The 18241-nt window shown below is 43.0% G+C and overlaps 1 protein-coding gene across 8 annotated transcripts in view; it reads right to left on the bottom strand.

Moving 5' to 3' along the window:
• MTHFD1L (methylenetetrahydrofolate dehydrogenase (NADP+ dependent) 1 like) overlaps positions 1 to 18241 on the bottom strand; it is a 214957-nt gene that overhangs the window by 122087 nt on the left and 74629 nt on the right. For 7 of the 8 annotated variants that reach the window (XR_010307993.1, XM_064169397.1, XM_064169396.1 and 4 more), the window contains one exon: positions 13530 to 13641. Coding sequence is in view for 7 of the 8 variants with exons in the window: in XM_064169397.1 (XP_064025467.1) it covers positions 13530 to 13641 (112 nt within the window). In the remaining variant the exon portion in view is untranslated. Of the gene's footprint in view, positions 1 to 5525; positions 7139 to 13529; positions 13642 to 18241 lie in introns of those variants that run through there. The other variant, XM_064169402.1, reaches the window with a different exon arrangement.

Raw genomic sequence — 18241 nt, 5'->3', positions numbered from 1 at the left:
TGCCACCATGAAGCAGAAGTACAATGGCACAGGAAAACGCTTCTGTGGTGTCTGGCAGCAATCTGAAGAAACAGAAGGTTATTAGTAAATGGCCACTGCCATTGGCAACTAATGATGAAATATGATGTATAATTTGAGAACTTCCTATTTGCAAATGTCAGAGAAGAGGCTGGGAATCAGTATTAAGTCAATCATAGAATGAATGATGCATGGAAAATGAGGGAAAAACAAAGGTGACTGACCTGAGGATAAAGCTATGCAGAGCCCCATGCATGCACCTATTCTGAAGAAAGTGAATACTGTAAGAGATGAAGAACCTGGAAAAGCAGACAGGCTGTGTTATAGGACTGACAAGACTAGCACTACTTAAAAAAAGATTAGAAAAGTGGTGCTTGTTGTGCTAGTCTGACACTAGCTGGAATGTTTTGGTGAGAAGAATTAGATCACAGGCTGTGAAAAGGAAACAATGGTGATGTCTGCTTCACTCATAGGCTTGCTGAGATGTATAAGAACAAGAACACAAACACAGATAAGACAGTTGCTGTCTGGGCTTTTGGCTGCACCTCTCTCTCTCTAACCTAACCTGTCTGTGTGACTAATCCACCTGCTTCCTAAACCCCCTGGCTGACACTCAAAACTACCTTAAACATAAGGCAAGAGCTGGGATAAGGTAGAGGAGTGGGTGGAAGGGTGGTTGAGAGCTCCTCCTGGGGACTTAGGTTTCTGGTAGGGCTGTGGTGTTTCTCTATTACTTTTTAACTTGTATATTTCTGCATATACTGTAAATATCTGCTTGTACATCGTGCTAAGCTGTAAATATAAAGCTTCGTTCAATTTCCAGAGCAGCTGAGTCTAGCCTGCGTGATTTTACAAATTGGGGGGGGGGCAGGTAACACCCAAACCATCACACTTCTTTAGCTAGACAGTACAAAAATTATCACTTGAGAAAGAGAATACTAGGCCGGAACACAGTATCACTGGAAAAGAGCAAATGCATTCAAGATTTGCCATGGAAATCCAGCAGTAGAGGCAAGAGTTAAAAATCCAAGCTAGTTTGAAGCTGGAACTCAGCCAGTTCTATGAAGGGGGATCATATGATATGTTTGTCAGATAAAGCAGAGAACTCATACAAATGACTGATGATTTACAGCCATGTTCTTGTATTCTTGTAAACTGCCCTCATAATTCTGGATGTCAACAACAGATTAATAAACATCATAAATTATTTACAAATATGCTTTGTAGTAAGGGAATGCCAAGGGAACTCTGTAGTTTTTTTTTCCCCACTACAGGAAAGAAAGTAAAACCTCACTACAAGACAATTCTCCAAAATAGCCTTTCTTTATCACCTCTCTTTATGGATCAAAACACCACTTCTAATGACAAGTGCAACATTAGTTAGACGTAATGCAACAGGTCACAGTTAATGCCAACTTTCAGTTTTAACTGCATAATTTATGAGCTCTCAAACTAATTCAGCTCTGAAATGCAAGTGATGTATAACAAAGTCAATGCTTGAATGCTTCCCAACACACAAAAGCATTCAGGACTCTTTTCTGCCCAATTCTCTTTCTGAAAAGCTTTATTTTGCAATGTGTCTTAAACATGAGATGCATCAGAAGAAAAGTTTTCAAGAGATCTCCAGTGAAAATATGGAGACACTCAGAACTTTCTAAAGAACTCTGAACACATACACACACAAAGTTACAGGAGAAGTTTTGACTCTTATTTGACATAGTAATTCATAAATTATTTTAAGGCTGTTTTACTAATTTTCTGCAATAGAAAGTAATTGAAATCACTGCCACCTGACTTTCAGTGGCAGCAGTCCATAAGAAAGAGATGAATGATTTATACCCAAATTATTTGTGACAAGGCAGTAAGTAACCTCAGCTTCCAGGAACTTTGATTTCCTGTCAGTGAAGGAAAATGACTTGCATGACATTTTGTCTCTGAAGACTTTCCAGCTTACTTGTACAAAAATTTGCTAAGATTTTAAAAGCAAAGATTTCCTTTTTGTTGCTGCAATGGGTGAAATAAATTTACTTTTACCTCAGCAAATTTGAAGAGAGAAATAAAAAGGACACTTTGGATGTGAATGGCATCACCATTCAAGAAGTGAACAACCAGAATTCACAGATATTCTAGGGGTAACTCTACCTTTTTACAGTTTGGGGTACCAGAGCCTTCTACTATTAGGCCATGATTTTAAAATAAGCCTTGCAGCAATAACACAGTAGTAACTGACTAACACAGTATTGTCTTCCTCTCCAACACCCCACTGCCACAGCTGTGCTATTAATGGGATCAGAGAAAACACTGCAAAATCTTGAACATTTGGGATCCATCCTAGGGTGCTGAGAGAGCTGGCAGCTGAGCTGGCGAAGCCACTCTCCATCATTTATCAGCAGTCCTGGCTCACTGCAGAGGTCCCCAGAGACTGGAAGCTGCCAATGTGATACCATACACAAGAAGGGTCGTAAGGAGGAGCCAGAAAACTACAGACCTGTGAGTCTGACCTCAGTGCCAGGCAAGGTGATGGAACAGGTCATCTTGGGTGCCATCACACAGCACCTACAGGATGGCCAAGGGATCAGGCCCAGCCAGCATGGGTTTAGGAAGGACAGGTCCTGCCTCACCAACCTGATCTCCTTTTATGATCAGGTTCCTGCCTGGTGCATGTGGGGCAGGCTGTGAATGGAGTCTACCTGGACTTCAGCAAAGCCATTGACACTGTCTGCCACAAGAAGCTCCTGGCCAAGCTGGCAGCTCATGGCTTGGACAGATTCACTCTGTGCTGGGTCAGGAAGTGGCTGGATGGCAGAGCCCAGAGAGTGGTGGTGAATGGTGCCACATCCAGTTGGCAGCTGTCACCAGTGGTGTGCCCCAAGGCTCAGTGCTGGGCCCAGTCCTGTTCAATATCTGGATGAGGAAATTGAGTCCAGCATCAGTAAGTTTGCAGATGACACCAAGCTAGGAGCAGCTGTGGATCTGTTGGAGGGTAGGAGAGCCCTGCAGAGGGACCTGGACAGGTTGGATGGGTGGGCAGAGACCAATGGGATGAGACTGAATAAGGCCCAGTTCAGGGTTCTGCACTTTGGCCACAACAACTCCAAGCAGTGCTACAGGCTGGGGACAGAGTGGCTGAGAGCAGCCAGGAGGAAAGGGACCTGGGGGTACTGGTAGGAGTAGCTGAAGATGAGCCAGCAGTGTGCCCAGGTGGCCAAGAGAGCCAATGGCATCCTGGCCTGCATCAGGAACAGTGTGGCCAGTAGGACAAGGGAGGTTATTCTGCCCCTGTACTCAGCACTGGTCAGGCCACACCTTGAGTGCTGTGTCCAGTTCTGGGCTCCTCAATTCAAGCGAGGTGTTGAGGTGCTGGAAGGTGTCCAGAGAAGGGTGACAAAGCTGGTGAGGGGCCTGGAGCACAGCCCTGTGAGAAGAGGCTGAGGGAGCTGGGGGTGATTAGCCTGGAGAAGAGGAGGCTCAGGGGTGATCTCATTGCTGTCTACAACTACCTGAAGGGACATTGTAGCCAGGTGGGGGGGTGGCCTCTTCTCTCAGGCAACCAGCAATAGAACAAGGGGACACAGTCTCAAGTTGTGCCAGGGCAGGTCTAGGCTGGATCTTGGGAGGAAGTTCTTCCCAGAGAGAGTGATTGGCATTGGAATGGGCTGCCCAGGGAGGTGGTGGAGGCACCGTCCCTGGAGGTGTTCAAGTAAAGCCTGGATGAGGCACTTAGTGCCATGGTCTGGTTGATTGGATAGGGCTGGGTGCTAGGTTGGACTGGATGATCTTGGAGGTCTCTTCCAACCTGGTTGATTCTATGATTCTAACCTAGTTTGTAGCAAACATAGAATCACAGAATCATTAAGGCCAGAAAAGATGTTAACGATCACCCAACCATCAATTCAAAACCACCACACCACCATTTCCACTAAATCATGTCCTGAAGTGCTGAGTCTATATGTTTTTGAACACTTCAGGGTTGGTGACTCCACCACCTCCCTAGGCAGCCCTTTCCAATGCATGACCACTCTATCAGTAAATAAATTCATCCTCATATCCATTCTAAACCTCCCCATGTGAAACCTCATCCTTTCACTGGTTACCTGGGAGAAGAGACCAACACCCACCCCATTACAATCTCCTTTCAGGTAGTTGTAGAGAGCAATGATGTCTCCCCTCAGTCTCCTCTTCTCCAGACTAAATAATCCCAGTTCTTTCAGCCACTGCTCATAAGATTTGTTCCCCAGACCCTTCACATGTTTCAGAGTAAGTCAGTAATGCCAATGCTGATACTGTTGCCAACCACCATGTACAATGAAATTTTAGCCTTGCATTAACACTTAAAAAGCAAGAAAACCCCACATTGCTTCATAGGACAAAACATTGGAATACAATGCCATTACATTTTGTCTATCATGAAAATAAGGTGTGAAGAAGTCAGAGATAAAATGACACAAGGTAAAGAGACCCTGGACAGAATCCTAAAAGTCAAAGCTCTCTGGAGGGTCACCACATGGAACCTCTTTCTAGTGGTATCAAGCAACAACAACAAAACCATTCAAAAAGAAATCCTTGAACTCAACATGTGAAAATACCACATGCACCACTGGTGCTGAAGAGCTTAGCCAAAGGATGTGAGCTTTACTGCCTTTTTTGAAACAAGACTACTGCTAAGAACACAGTGTGAGGTGTCTTATAACACTAGAAAAGAAACCAATCTGCTGAAGATGATTTGTGTAGTGTGTTAAACATGTGACTTTCATAAGGTGGTTTATAAGTTTGTGACACCAGTCCACTCTGAGAACATGTGACATGAACATTCATTGAAACGCAGCTTTGTATGTGCTAAAGAAACAGACCAGCTGAGCACCAAGAGTGCTGGTATTCTGCTTAGAATAAAGGCTAGAGTGAGTCCAGAGGAGGGTGACAAAGATGCTACAAGGGCTGGAATGCTTTTGCTATGAAGATAGGCTCAGAGAGCTTGAGTTGTTCAGCCCAGAGATGAGATGACTCAAGGGGGATCTTACAGCTGCTCTCCGATACTTGAAGAAAGGCTGGAGAGGGACTTCTCGCAAGGGTGTCTAGCGACAGGACAAGAGACAATGGTTTTAAGCCGAGGGAGAGTAGGCTCAGACTGGATCTCAGGAAGAAGTTCTTCATTATGAGGGTGGTGAGACTGTGGCATAGGCTGCCCAGAGAGGTTGTAGATGCCTCCTTCATAGGGGTGTTGAAGGCCAGACTAGATGAGGCCTTGAGCAACAGAGTCTAGTTGAGATGTGTCCCTGCCCATAGCAGGGAGGTTAGAGTAGATAATCTCTAAAGTTCTTTCCAACCTAAACCATTCTATGATTCTATCAATTCACTGCTTCTACTTGAGTTTTTACCTTTTAAAAAAATGTTTGACAAAGTCTTTCCAATGACACTAAGGGAACCAACAAGAGAAAAAAACAACACAGAAAGTGAACCTTTTTCTAAAGAAAGGCACCAACAGCTTGCAAAATCTCTTCTTCTCTTACCTGATAGGAGACCACCGAAGGCAAAGTCACACTCAACCTTGTCTGTAATCTCAGCATTGAATAGGATGTGCTTGTTAAGAGTAGGAAAGAAAACAACGTCCAAACATACAGTCTGAGCCTGAAAAGCAAATCTCATAAAGACTTTGGTTGAGGATTGCAAAATTATTTTCTTCTGATCAGCTGAAACACCTTCAAGGGATTAAAGAGATGAATGGGCGAATCTATTGAATTGTTTATTGCAATAATTTGACACACTGACAAATATGACTCTGGGAAAGCTCATTCTTCTTCCTCTCTCCTCCTTTAATCCTTCAAAACCCCTCCTGGGCAGCCTTCATTCACTGACTACAAAAGCCTAATTGTTCATCCTTAACAAAGTATCAAGAAAACAATATGAGTGATACAGAAATTATTTTGTTGCCTTAAGCCAACACAAGGAGAGGAATAAGTGGCAGAGAGGTATGATGCAAGTAGCCCTTTACTATGTTAAGTGTATTAAGCACCAGAAAAGATCTCTTTCTGTGCCAATCAACAGATTCAAGACAAAAAGCAACTAACTGCATTCCATATTGGTAAAGTTACCAAAATTTCCCTGGTTTTTGGTGCATTGGTATCTCTCCTTTCCTTTCTTAACAAGGCTGCTTGCATACATGCCCATGGGAGTAAACAAGGATTGCAGAACACTGTCCTGCTGGCATGCCTGAACTGTGACAAGTTAGTATTGATGCTGTACTCTAGTAGTCTCCTCCACTTGTGGGTGCAATTCAAGGCATTTCTCCCTAAATAAATCTTTGTCTCTAGCAAGACATCTGAGGCGTCAGCAACTGGAATAAATTCTACCTCATACCTCATCAATGTTTCTTTGCGCACTTCCCTCTGCTCCCCCTAACCTGAGATGGGCATCCTGAAAACTGCAGAGAGCCTCTCACCATTTGTCTGCTTTCAAATTACATGAAGAATTCCCTGCCTCCTTGGAAACTGCCAAAAAACCAACGAAACACAAACCCCACCCCCTAAAAAAACCTCACAAATCAAACCCAACCCAAAAGAAAATACCAACTGCCATGATGCTTCTGGAACAATTAAAATCTTCCTCAAGGTAATGGTGGAAAACTACGGAAGAAAAGAAAGATGAAGCACGGAGGTAATTTCAGAAGAGGACTTCCAGGAAATCAAAATACATTCTCCCAAACAATGAAACAAACAAATAAACACAAGCACAAAAAGAAATCTGAGCAAAATGAAGGCTTTAAAGAAGTGGCAAATTCATCCTCAAGGCTGCCAGTAAAAATTTCAGGTGCAGTGTACACTAGGTGTAACATTCAGTGTTAAGGAGATATTCAGATCAGATAGCAGTTTGGCATTCCTGCATCAGAAGACATCAACAAAGAACAAAACGGGAATTAAAGAGGTCAACATCACAAACCAAAACAACCCAACAGAAGTAATTGCCTTAACACAGATAGAGATACCTTACCCCACTCAGTCATAGCACAGGGCTCAGCCTAAACCTCAGGCTCCTTTTCTTGCCCCTGCTGAGACATCAGCTCTTCCTGCTAACAATTAAGTTGAAAGAAATGCAAGTGATGAAAAATTGTTTAAACAGGCTGGTTTAGGCAATCTTTCTGACAAAAGTAAAATGAAATGTCAGAAACAGACTTCAGGCTGCTGCCAGTGGGCTAAAGAGGTGCCTGAGGGACCACAACGCTTTGCAGGTCATTGGCACAGCTGCCTTGTACAGCACATGAGCTGCTTGATGCAGGTGCTGCCTGCACTGCTTAGCCATCCTCAACAGACCATGCTTGTTCACAGCAAGGATGGGGGAATTTGCAGACAAGCTGGCCCAAATCAGAAGCTGGCCTGAGAAGACAAACAAGTGCAAGTTGTCCAATCCTAACTGAGACACACTGCTAAAAAATCAGTAGTAAAACTCAGCAAGACAACTTGAAATTAGAGCAAAACGACTGAGTTGTCTGAACTTAGCAGCAATGTTCAGGCCAAACTGAGCTGAAAGGCTTAGACTTTCTTGAACTTAATGAAGCCCTGTGATGACTTGGATATCCAGAAACTGAAGCAGGGAATGCCTTCTATTAGTGAGAGTTAATGCCAGGACTCAAAGTTAAACTTTATTTAGATTTCTTTTTAAAGCAGGCTGTCTACATTGTTGTTAACTGACACTACCAAAAAGGCACAGCACGTTGCATTGCAATTCCAGCTGCAAAACAAGCAGAGAAACAACAAATGCAGGATAAAGAGAGAAAGTAAAGTTTAAAGATAAAAGAAAATATTAGGAGGGCATGTGTTTTTTTTGCCTTGGCATGGCACACGGTCACACGACAGCGGGATCTACACAACAGACTGGTTTTTCACTGCTGACAGTTGTGACTCATCCTCCCTGCATCGGCTCCCCTGTACTTGTGACTCTGGGCTGAACCACTTCTGTATTAAGTCAGCAGAAAACTAAGCCAACAAAAAGTGCAATTGGAGGTTTCTGACAGGATATCTAGCACAAATAGTTGAGCATAGGTTTAGGAAGGAGACAGGCTCAGCAGCTCTGGCAATGCAGGCTCAGTTTGATTCGCCAGTGCATCCACAGCAGCTTTACTGGCACTTTAAAGGTCCAAATGAGGACATAATATTGCAACTGTTCATTTCAGCAAAACACCATCTTAGGCAGCATTTTCTCCCCACTCTCCTATCACACATACAGCTGTTTACCCAGCCATTCACTGCCTGAGGGGAAGCAGAATTTTTTTTGTTGTAGCTTTCAAGAAAGACCAACTCACCAGCTTAGTTTATCATATGGCTCTGTAAACAGGTGTGCTGGCAAGCGAGAGTTTTCTGTGGTGGTAGACCAGGTAGGCCAAAAATGGGCTTATCCATGCCCTGGCTTGCCCAGGCATGTTTCTCTGCTCCCCCTCCTTCAATGTTGGTGGAGGCAACTGCAGGAAAGGAAAAGAAAAGCCTTGGCTTCAACCAATATGGTCAGGCTTGGCAAAGTGCCATTCTAACTGGCTAATGTATGTTCAAAGCCCCATTAGTCTTGGGTGGATATTAATAAAAGGGATAAGCAGGTAGCATGCTGTGCAGCTGCTCCTCATTGTATCCTGCCTGCTCTCTCTGGAAGGCTTCTGTTGAGTCAGGAATCAAGAGGAACCAGGTCAGAGATTAAGCTATAGACTCCCAGCTCCTGAGAAAAGAGCCTGAGAAACTCTGGCAGCAACCCCTCCACATGCTTTGGGTACTGCCTGATAGTATTTTGCAGTAAATACTTACAGCCTCTTCTAATTCATTAATTGCCTTCTGCCAAAAGCAGAAAGAAGCTCCTGTGTCCTCTAGGGGATAAGTAGTATAACTAATCGCAAGACTCTTCTGGTCCAGCACAATGCTGCGTTTTCTGCTTTAAGAAATAAGTGATCTAGTTTTGCCTGTTCCCTGCATGTATAAATTTCCAAACTGTGCATTTTGGAACCTTGTAAATAAGTTTTCTGTTGAGTTTTAATGCTATAAACAGTTTTCCTAGCCATTAACAATCATCACCTGGGTAACAAAATTAACATAGATTATTAATTTTATATAATCCGACACAGTTCCACAAGATGAGAAACAAGCAGCTGGAGGACAGAGGCTGCTTAAGGCAGGGCACAAAATAAAGAATAGCTGCATTTGTTAAACTTGTGCAAGATCAGGCCATGATATTCATCTTAATATTGTCTAGATATCCAGCAGGAGGTTCTGCTCTAAAATAACTATGACTGAAGCACAAATTAAAATAATAAATAACAAATACATAAAATAAATACATAATTGCTTAAAAATATCTTTATCCCATCTCACGTTAAGTGAGCTAGCATACAAAGATCAAGGCATTTATTCCACCATACAGGAAATGAATTGCAGATCCAGTCACAGATTTCTTATGTTTCTGCTTTGGACTGAACTTGCGTAAGGCTAAGAGCAAATCTCATAGCTCAGTTCCTAAAATGCATTTTCCAGCCATGCAGTTTTGCCACTTACAGCACTTTCAACACCTCTTGAACTCTTTCACAAATTTATGCAACTAACCTACATGGCAGAACATGAACCCCAATGCTCATACAAGAACCTAAAGACTGCCAGGTTCTATGTGAGGAAACAATGAATTGGATCAGAATAGCGGCAAAGGGGAAACACAGAGCAGTGAAAATTTTAGCAGGAGAGGGTAATGTAAGCTTGTTCAGCTACTTACAGAAACGCAGCATAGCTGCCCTGCACTTACTGTTGGAGTTAACTACAGAATGAGCTTTTTCCAGCCAAGTCTCAACAGCTGTATGAGGTTCAGGTGCACACTACACTAAGAAGAACGCAACAGAACTTCTTATTACCTGCTTTGCAAGGCACTGGAGTCTCTGCCTGCATGGACGTGACCCCAGTGTGGGCCAGTGCACGTTTCGTAGTTGCCATTTTAGACTTCATTTGTGTAGATTAGGGTAGGACAGTATTCAATAAATTAGCAAGTGCCACATCTAGTCTCTGCCCACGTGTTCTGACTTGTTACTAGAAACAACGGATTTATTAAACCATAAACTTGTGGTAATTACAACCATTAGAATGACCATTTACACTTGTGACTTCTTGCAAAGTTTATCTAAGTATGCTACTCTAGAAACTAGTGCTTTTAATGCTCTAACAAGAATCTAAAAGATCTGCTGAAATTCTTTGCTCAGCAGAGCAAAGGCAGCGCCTCTTTGAGGTCAGTTTCACAGAGATTTATGTTGTGTAAACTATGAACAAGAGCTTCTAGCTGGCAAGACACGAAGGTTTTTCTCTTCGCCATTTTGTCTCCCAGCAGAGAAACTGGGGCCAGAGACGAAGAAAGGAAAAAAAAGAGTCTTAAAGGCCAACAGGTGGGTAAGACAAAAAAAAAAGACATGAAATTTAAAAAGATATGCTTCAGTGCCTGAGGGAAGCAGTGAATGCAGGAGAATCCAAATCCAAGATGTTACTTTTTGGGCTCTAAAACCTGGATCAAGACTCCAGACTGGCTCTAGCATTCATTCAGATGACACAAAACAGAGCTCCACCTGTAAAGATCCCCAGCTGCAGAAACAAGGTAAGAAATGAAAGCCTATGAAAAATGTTACTTCAAATACTTTTGCTCTTCATTTCACAAAGCCCTGGAACCATAAACATGGCTTAAGGAAATACCAATTCTATTATCATTAAATAGATGTATTCAGATTGTAAAATGCTGTTACTCTGAATGGATGTTTGATTACCGGAGGGAAACGAACAGACCATTTAGCTGCACAGCAGTAACACTGGAGGAAACAACCCTTTTCCTTGACATGATCATACATGTTAAAAGGAAACAAACACAGAACACATGCCCATTCTACCTCAAAAACGTCATGTTTCACCAACTTAACTGCAATGTTTAACTTTTTTACACAGGTCAGCATTTCTCTAGCTATTCCTACTTAAACCTAAGAAGTGAGACCAGAATACTGAATCAAACTTTTCCCAAGAATGCTGTAGCAAAATGTTGTAGGCAAATATCCAACAATCTTTGCAAATTATACTGATTCAGAAGAGCAAAGGTTAGCAAAACTGACTCTAGGAACTAATGTTTGTCATGGAGGGCCCATAGGCCCAAACAGGCTTATTCATGCCTTGCCCTGCCTGGACATGTGTTTCTGCCCATGACCAGAGGTAAACACACAAAACAAGCACAAAGACGCACAATAGGCCTGGTGCCATAAAGTCTGTCCTGCCCAGGCTTTAGGCTGTGTAGACCCCACACGCCCAGCTCATGCCTGCCTAGTGTAAGGCCTGTGTGATTCCCATATTTGGGAGGTCAGGCCTGTGGCTTTTCCCTATTATGGTAAGGTTTGGCTGACTGCCAACCTGATTGGGCATTCTGGTGTCCAAAGGGCCATTAATCTCGGCCCACATTTAATAAGTAGGGGTACACAGGTAAACAAAGTGCTCAGGGCTCACTCACTCTCATTACTATGCTTAAGCCTGCCTGTATCTACAGAGCTCAGCCTCCCGTGCAGCTGTGCACCCTATTGCACGCCCGCCGCTTTATCACTGCCTGCTGAGCTCCACTGCTGCCCAGTTACCAGGAGCAGACTCTGAACTGTCCACACGTGATCGGCCTGCGTGGCCAGTGGGACACCGTGCCGAGACTGCATGACATCCTGCCTCTGCACCCAAAGGTCCTGCCTAAGAATCCCTGGGCAGAGCGTCCAGAAGCCAGCAGCACAAGGTCAGAGACTGTGCTTTCCCCTGAAGCCAGGAAGATTCTCCTGTTCCCTGAAGCCGGGAGGATTCCAGCCAGTGTCCTTGGGCAGAGTCCCCTGAAGATTGGACACTTGTATAGGCTGTGACGTAGCCCCAGAGGGGGATTGACAATTAGTAAGAATTTGTGAGTAAATGCTTTAATGCCTCTGTAATTCTCTACTGCCTTCTGCCATGGAGCACAAAGAGCTCAGGCCCATCTACTGGGCAAACAGCATACTGACCCCAAGCGGCATTTGCTGCAGGGAAATTCCTCTCTCTTGTTTATAGCTTGAATAGTTATTAATAGTTACTGTTTGATGTTATTCCTAGAATGCCGTCCATAACCGTGTAGGTAATATTAAAATTCCATGGTTGGGGGTGGCAAGAGTTCAGAATATTGAGGTTAACAAATGATATATTTTCACAAAATAGCCTCTCGCACCAATTCATTTTTCCCTCCTGCCACAAGTGGTGCAGGCAGAGTACCCCTCCGCGACACTGTTCAACTTTTTTGCTGATAATCAGAGGACAGCAGAATGACACATCTCCTTAGAGCAATTTTTTCAAAGTCCACGTGATATACAACCAATTTTTGTTACATTTTTGATTACTTTTAAAGGTCTCTGCAAGATATCCCTGCATTTTCTTGTCTATTAATCAACAACTTTGTACAAGAAACCTTTATGTTGTCTGGCAGGAACTACACAGGTTGATTCATAACATAACAAGAAGTACACATTCTGTAACAACATAAACAACTGCCTCATTCTTTCTGATCACCAATGAATCTAAACAGACACAATACTCAGATTTGCTTCTTTTTATGTAATTTGCAGTAAAATGCTGGTATGACATAAGCATATTTATACATGTTTCTGTGCTAGTTTAAGGGTGATAGCACTAGAAACTGTATGATTTCATGAGCATTCTTCCACAGGTATGCTAAGTTTAACTTTAGGATTAGTATAAACCCACTTGGGCATTCAGGATACAGAAGAGAACAACTGCAGCAGTGCAAAGGCATTACTATCACAAAGAGGAAATGTTCCTTCATTTTATTAATTCTAAATACACTCAGATTTTTATGAAACTAGCTCACTATCCAGTCACAAATTTATTTTGCCTGCAACTGTAAAAGTTCTAGAGGTCTATTATTGCTTGTTTAGGCTGAATTCCTTAAGAAAGTACAATCTCCCTACCTGCATGGAAACATTAGAGTCTCATGATGAGGTTTTACAATGCAGCTGGAGCAACTTAATGGCTCATTGCCACCAAAATAATGCAGTCCTACTCCTTTTTTTCCTACCGCCCTTTCTCTGTTGTTTCTCCACATAGGCTCAGCAATACCCGACCTCTGATGTGGCCGAGTTTGCTGAATTGGCAAGAGAAATAATTCAGCAGGAAAAGAGAATGGTTTCTGTTTATCAAGAGAGATCAGATGAAAACTAACACAGTGAACTAAAGGCCACTTCTTTCAACACAATCCAGTCACTTAGCTGGTTGAGCCATCTGGTGGAGTCTCAAGATGGTGACATGAGCACTTGAGACAAAGAGCAGGGCCAGAGAAGAAATGCTTCAGGGTTTTTTTTGTATGCTCACGCTCACTTTAAGATTATTTAAGATTAATACTAGCACAAAATGAAGTAGCATTCTTACTTTTCATTGCTATTTTATCACTTCACCTACACCACTCTTTGCCAACTTAACAAATCATATTACAACAAAAAAAAAATTACTTACCTACAAATCCTTTTTCTCCAACTAACTTAAGGGCAATTTTATCTGCCAAAACAGAAGAATTTCCATGTGCAATATTAGCAAAAGGTCCAGCATGAACAAATACTGGTGTTCCCTAAATCATAAAAAAAATAGGGCATCATTAATTTAATGGATAGGTAAGAAGAGAAGCTCAATACTCTTGCATACTAATCAAGATTATATATAAATCAGAAAAGCACACAGAGTGAGTAAGCACTGTTAGATAATTCAGGGGGCTTAGGCATATCTCAGGTGCTTGAGACCCCATTTACTGACAGGCCTAGATGTGAGGACCTGCTTCACCCATAGAAAGGTAGGTAACTTCCACAACTTCTTGCCCAATCCTGTGCTGTTTCATATTTCCACCCCCCTTATGCTCTGGCATGCTATTCTGGCACATGGACTACAATCAGCATCAAGTGCATTGCTGCAGAGGGTACACAAACAGAACTCAGCTACTGCCTTGCTCTATCCTGTTCTGCTTCCATTCTCCTCATTTACTGTAACTGCCATTCCTGTGCAGGCAAAGCAGCCAGTGGAAGCAATGAGAGACTAGAGCCAACAGCTAGGGAGCTGGAGGAGAAGAAGAAAGGGGACATGGCTGGGGCGCAGTGAGGAAGCTGATACACAACGGAAAAAGCGTTTGCTGCTGCTGGATGACTGCCTGGGAACCCTGGATGCAGAGCCAAAGCTCTCTACACTAGACACTGTATAAATATGCAAGGAAAGTAGACTGTAGCAGGGAGCAATCTAAAACAGCAAACTAGGCAAGGAGTAAACGTAATGGCATAGAGAACTTTGTCAGAGAGCAAACAAAACCCAGATTCCCTGTTACATTTTTGGCAGGCATGACAAGGAAGAGAAAAATTAAAACAACAGTATCTACATAGCAGGGGATGCAGGTTTGGTGAGATATATTATTTGCTACCTTTTCTCCAAGCCAGAACGTGAAATCAGAGGGAAGGATCTCACTTCAGCTATCTTACTACAAAATACTTAAGCAAACAAATCCTCATTCTTATGTTAGTACTTAAAAACATTCCCAGATAATTAAAGAAAAGCAGACTACTTCAGATTACCTCTCCATCAGCGTTCCTCACACATTATGTAGGAGCTACTGCCAAGCCTCAAAGTTTCAGGCAAGCGAGTGGGCAATATTCTTCAAATTTTGACCAGAAACACCAATCTGGGAGGACAGTGTCGTGTGAACCAGTGATGCAGGCCACACACAACAGTCTCAGGAACCACAACATGGAAGCTCTTAACCATGTAACAACACCCTGGTCACTCCCCTCCCGCTACCAGCTTCTGAAGAAAACAGCATCAGCACTGACAATGGTTTGCGTGTCCCCTAGGCAACCTGAACAATCACGTTACAGCGGAGACATCTTAAAGAAGTACTTGTGTAACTGAAGGGAATCATACCAAACACATCGCCAACAAGCATCTGTTCTCACTGCTTCCTCTAGGGCAGGGCTCCTCACACCTTTTAAAGAGGGGCTGCTTCACTGTCCCTCAGACACATCGGGGGCCGGACTACAGTTTGGTTCTCCCCGGTCCTGGCGGGGGCCTGGGGGCTGCGGAGGCGGCAAGCAGACTCAGTGGCAGGGAAGTGGCTGTTTGGTTTCCCCCAACCCCCACCGGGTTCTAAGATGTGGTGGTTTGGCTGTTACCCGGCCCCCACACTTTAGAAAATGCCCCAGCTAACTCAGCCAGACTCTGGGAATATAAATGAAGCTATTTATTTACAGCAGCACAATATACAAGCAGATATTTACAATATATACAGAAATATACAAAGTAAAAGTAATACAAAAGCACAACTCCCCTCCCAGAAACCTGAGTCCCCAGGAGGGGCTCTCAACCACCCCTGCACCTTCCCCCTGCCCCTCTCAACCTTACCCCAGTCCTAGGAAGAATGGAGGTTCAGCCAAGAGGTTAAGGAGCAAGGTTAGTGGCAGTGAGGTTAGGGAGATGTAGCTCAGTCTCAAGCCAGAAGCAGAGTGAGAAGATGGTGAAAAGTGTTATCTAATGTTTACTTTCTTGTTCCCATAGCTCTCAGCGAGACTGTGAGGGAAGGAGACACAGCCATTGTTTTCCTTTCACAGCCAATTATCTACTTTCTCTCACCAAGACATTCTAGCCTGCTTCAAACTAGCACATAAGAAAACAAGGGATTTAAATTTCTGGGGTGTTCTTTACTCACGAATGGTAAAAGGATAATTCGCACACATATGGACAGGGATCTTCTCAAAAGAACCCAACATAACACAAAAAGGACAACTAAGGTACAACATTAAAAAATACCAACCCTGCCTTATACATATTTAAAAGGAAACAGTGCAATGGGAGCAGAAAAAGTAAATAAAACAGAAATCATTCCCTGTAAGGAAAGAAATTATGCATATTATTATCACCATAACACACTCACTATGTAGCATTTGCCTACAATTCCCCCCTTGTTTTCTACCTGCTATTGACAACAAAATGCAATAGGAACTGGACTTCTACATATCTATGCAAAAGATTTAACCTGAACTATGTATGTCTTCAGAGCTTCTCACAGGATTTCGGCACCAAAGAGTTATCTCTAAGAGCTTACAACGTACACAAAATAAAATGGAAGCTACTTCCACCAACTTAAGCTTTACTTCCTGTCATGGAAGGGAGCAGAGCCCCTTGCAAAGGTCTTAATTGCAAGTTAAGTCGTGGCTCACACGGTACCAGCCATCGAAAACTAAAACAATATTTTCTATCTGCTTGCATGAGCCAGACAGCCCTGGGAGAGTTCTTCCCCGAGGGGGCAGAGACATAACATTGGCTCTGTTTTGAGCCAAAAGACCTTGGTTCCCATAGTTCGCTGACCACCTGTTGGGGGCTGACCCCTGGGTGGTCCTGTAGGTTGTTTATGGTAAGAATTGTCCAATTGTATGAATTGATTATAACTTTGTACCAATCTGTAAAATTAATGTAAAATCGCCTGAGCACACCTCTTTTGAACACCATAAAAATGCTGTTTGCCTTAATTGAGCACCCTCGCTTTCTCCTCACTCTCAATAACCCTGCACCTCGATCTTAACCCTGCTCTTCTTCTGAATGATACCAAGCCTGCACAAATATCGCAGCAATAGAAGCTACAAGCCAGCTTGGCACGAAACGGGACAGCGCCCGACCCCCGTTAGCTTCGCGAGCCGATGCCCGACTCGATCAGACCCGCGGAGGCTCAACCAGCGCAACGCAATTCGTAATTTCTTTAAAACTCTTCAGAACTGCATTTGGACAGTGAGTAACTGATAAACTTTTTATTTAAAGACTGAATAATTTCTCAAGACTCAGAGCTTTCCTTAAATAATGGACTCTCTTTATTTTAGCCATTCTGCATTTCAATTCTCAACCGCGAACCAAGAACTCACGAGGGATAGCTACACATAAGTTTGGGGAAGGGGATTTCTAGTATTTTTAGTAATAAATCACTTTAAACCTTTACAAATCGGCCTCGCATGTTATTCCCCGAACTTCCCCTAAACTCAGTTCCATGACACTTGCTCAAGACTTTTATTTTATCCCAGTACTTATCCTTGCACAAACAAATTGAGTGCAGTTTTCAGCTACCAGACTGAAATTAACAGGATTTATTCTTATTTATGCTTTATTGCACACTAACTTTAATTCTAGTATTCCAAATCCTCAGTTTCTTGTGGTAACCAAGTACAGGGTTGCTATCATTACAGCACAGCACGCACCTGGGCAGATGTGTGCACAGATGATGACAGGGCAGCTCTGCCATAGAGGCAGCTACACAGACGGGTCTCCCTCAACATTCCTTGTGCAATTGTGATTCCAAGAATTCATCCACACAACACAAATCTGGACTATGGAGTCCAACATCTAGAATATCAGTAGCTGAGAGGTCCTCTGTCACTAATCTGAAACCCAAATGTGCTACTAAACTACTGACATGGACAGATGCTCCTCTTGAGCTCTGAAATCCACCAGGTGAAAAAGAAGAGTTAATTGAATGGGCTTTTTATGAGGGAAATCCTGGAAGAATAATCACAGTTTAGGTAATAAAGGGAGCTAACTCCAGCAGAATCTTGGGAGCCTCAGGTACACTCTGGAATGATGGTAATGTCTTCTCAGGCCAGCTTCAATAGCTCCATATCAGTCTATCCATCCCAGGCATCAAAGTGTAATTTATTTTCCTTACACTCTTAATAAAAACAAACACTGGCACATGCATGCATTCCATTGACTGTTTTCAGTCCAGGAAATTTCACAGTCCCAAATTTTAGCAGAAGAATATATATTCTGAATGTCAATAAACTAGCTGAAATGATTTGGCTGCTAGAATGATATTTATAATACTTAGTATCATCCTCTCCTCATCTTTAAAGCAACACCAGCAGACCATCCGAGAAAGAACAGCCTGCAACTACAAAGAGTTGTCCCATAGAGCAGCTGCTCTGTTACACGTGATACGAATAAACGCTAAACATGAAGAGGATCAGTTCAGGAGGGCACAAATGCATCATGACAAACATGGATGAACATTGTGGAATCATTCCGTACATTGCTAACAAAGTGATCTCAATTCTGTGACATTTGATGTCCACACTGAAGCCTGCATTCACCGCAGGTAGAGTGCCCTACATGCCCCATTTTGAGATCTTACTGTCATTCCTGTGTACAAAAAC

This window comes from Pogoniulus pusillus, chromosome 31, assembly GCF_015220805.1.
Source record: "Pogoniulus pusillus isolate bPogPus1 chromosome 31, bPogPus1.pri, whole genome shotgun sequence".
NCBI lineage: Eukaryota > Metazoa > Chordata > Aves > Piciformes > Lybiidae > Pogoniulus > Pogoniulus pusillus.
The sequence above is the reverse complement of the archived record's forward strand: the minus strand, read 5'-3'. Positions and strand labels throughout refer to the sequence as shown.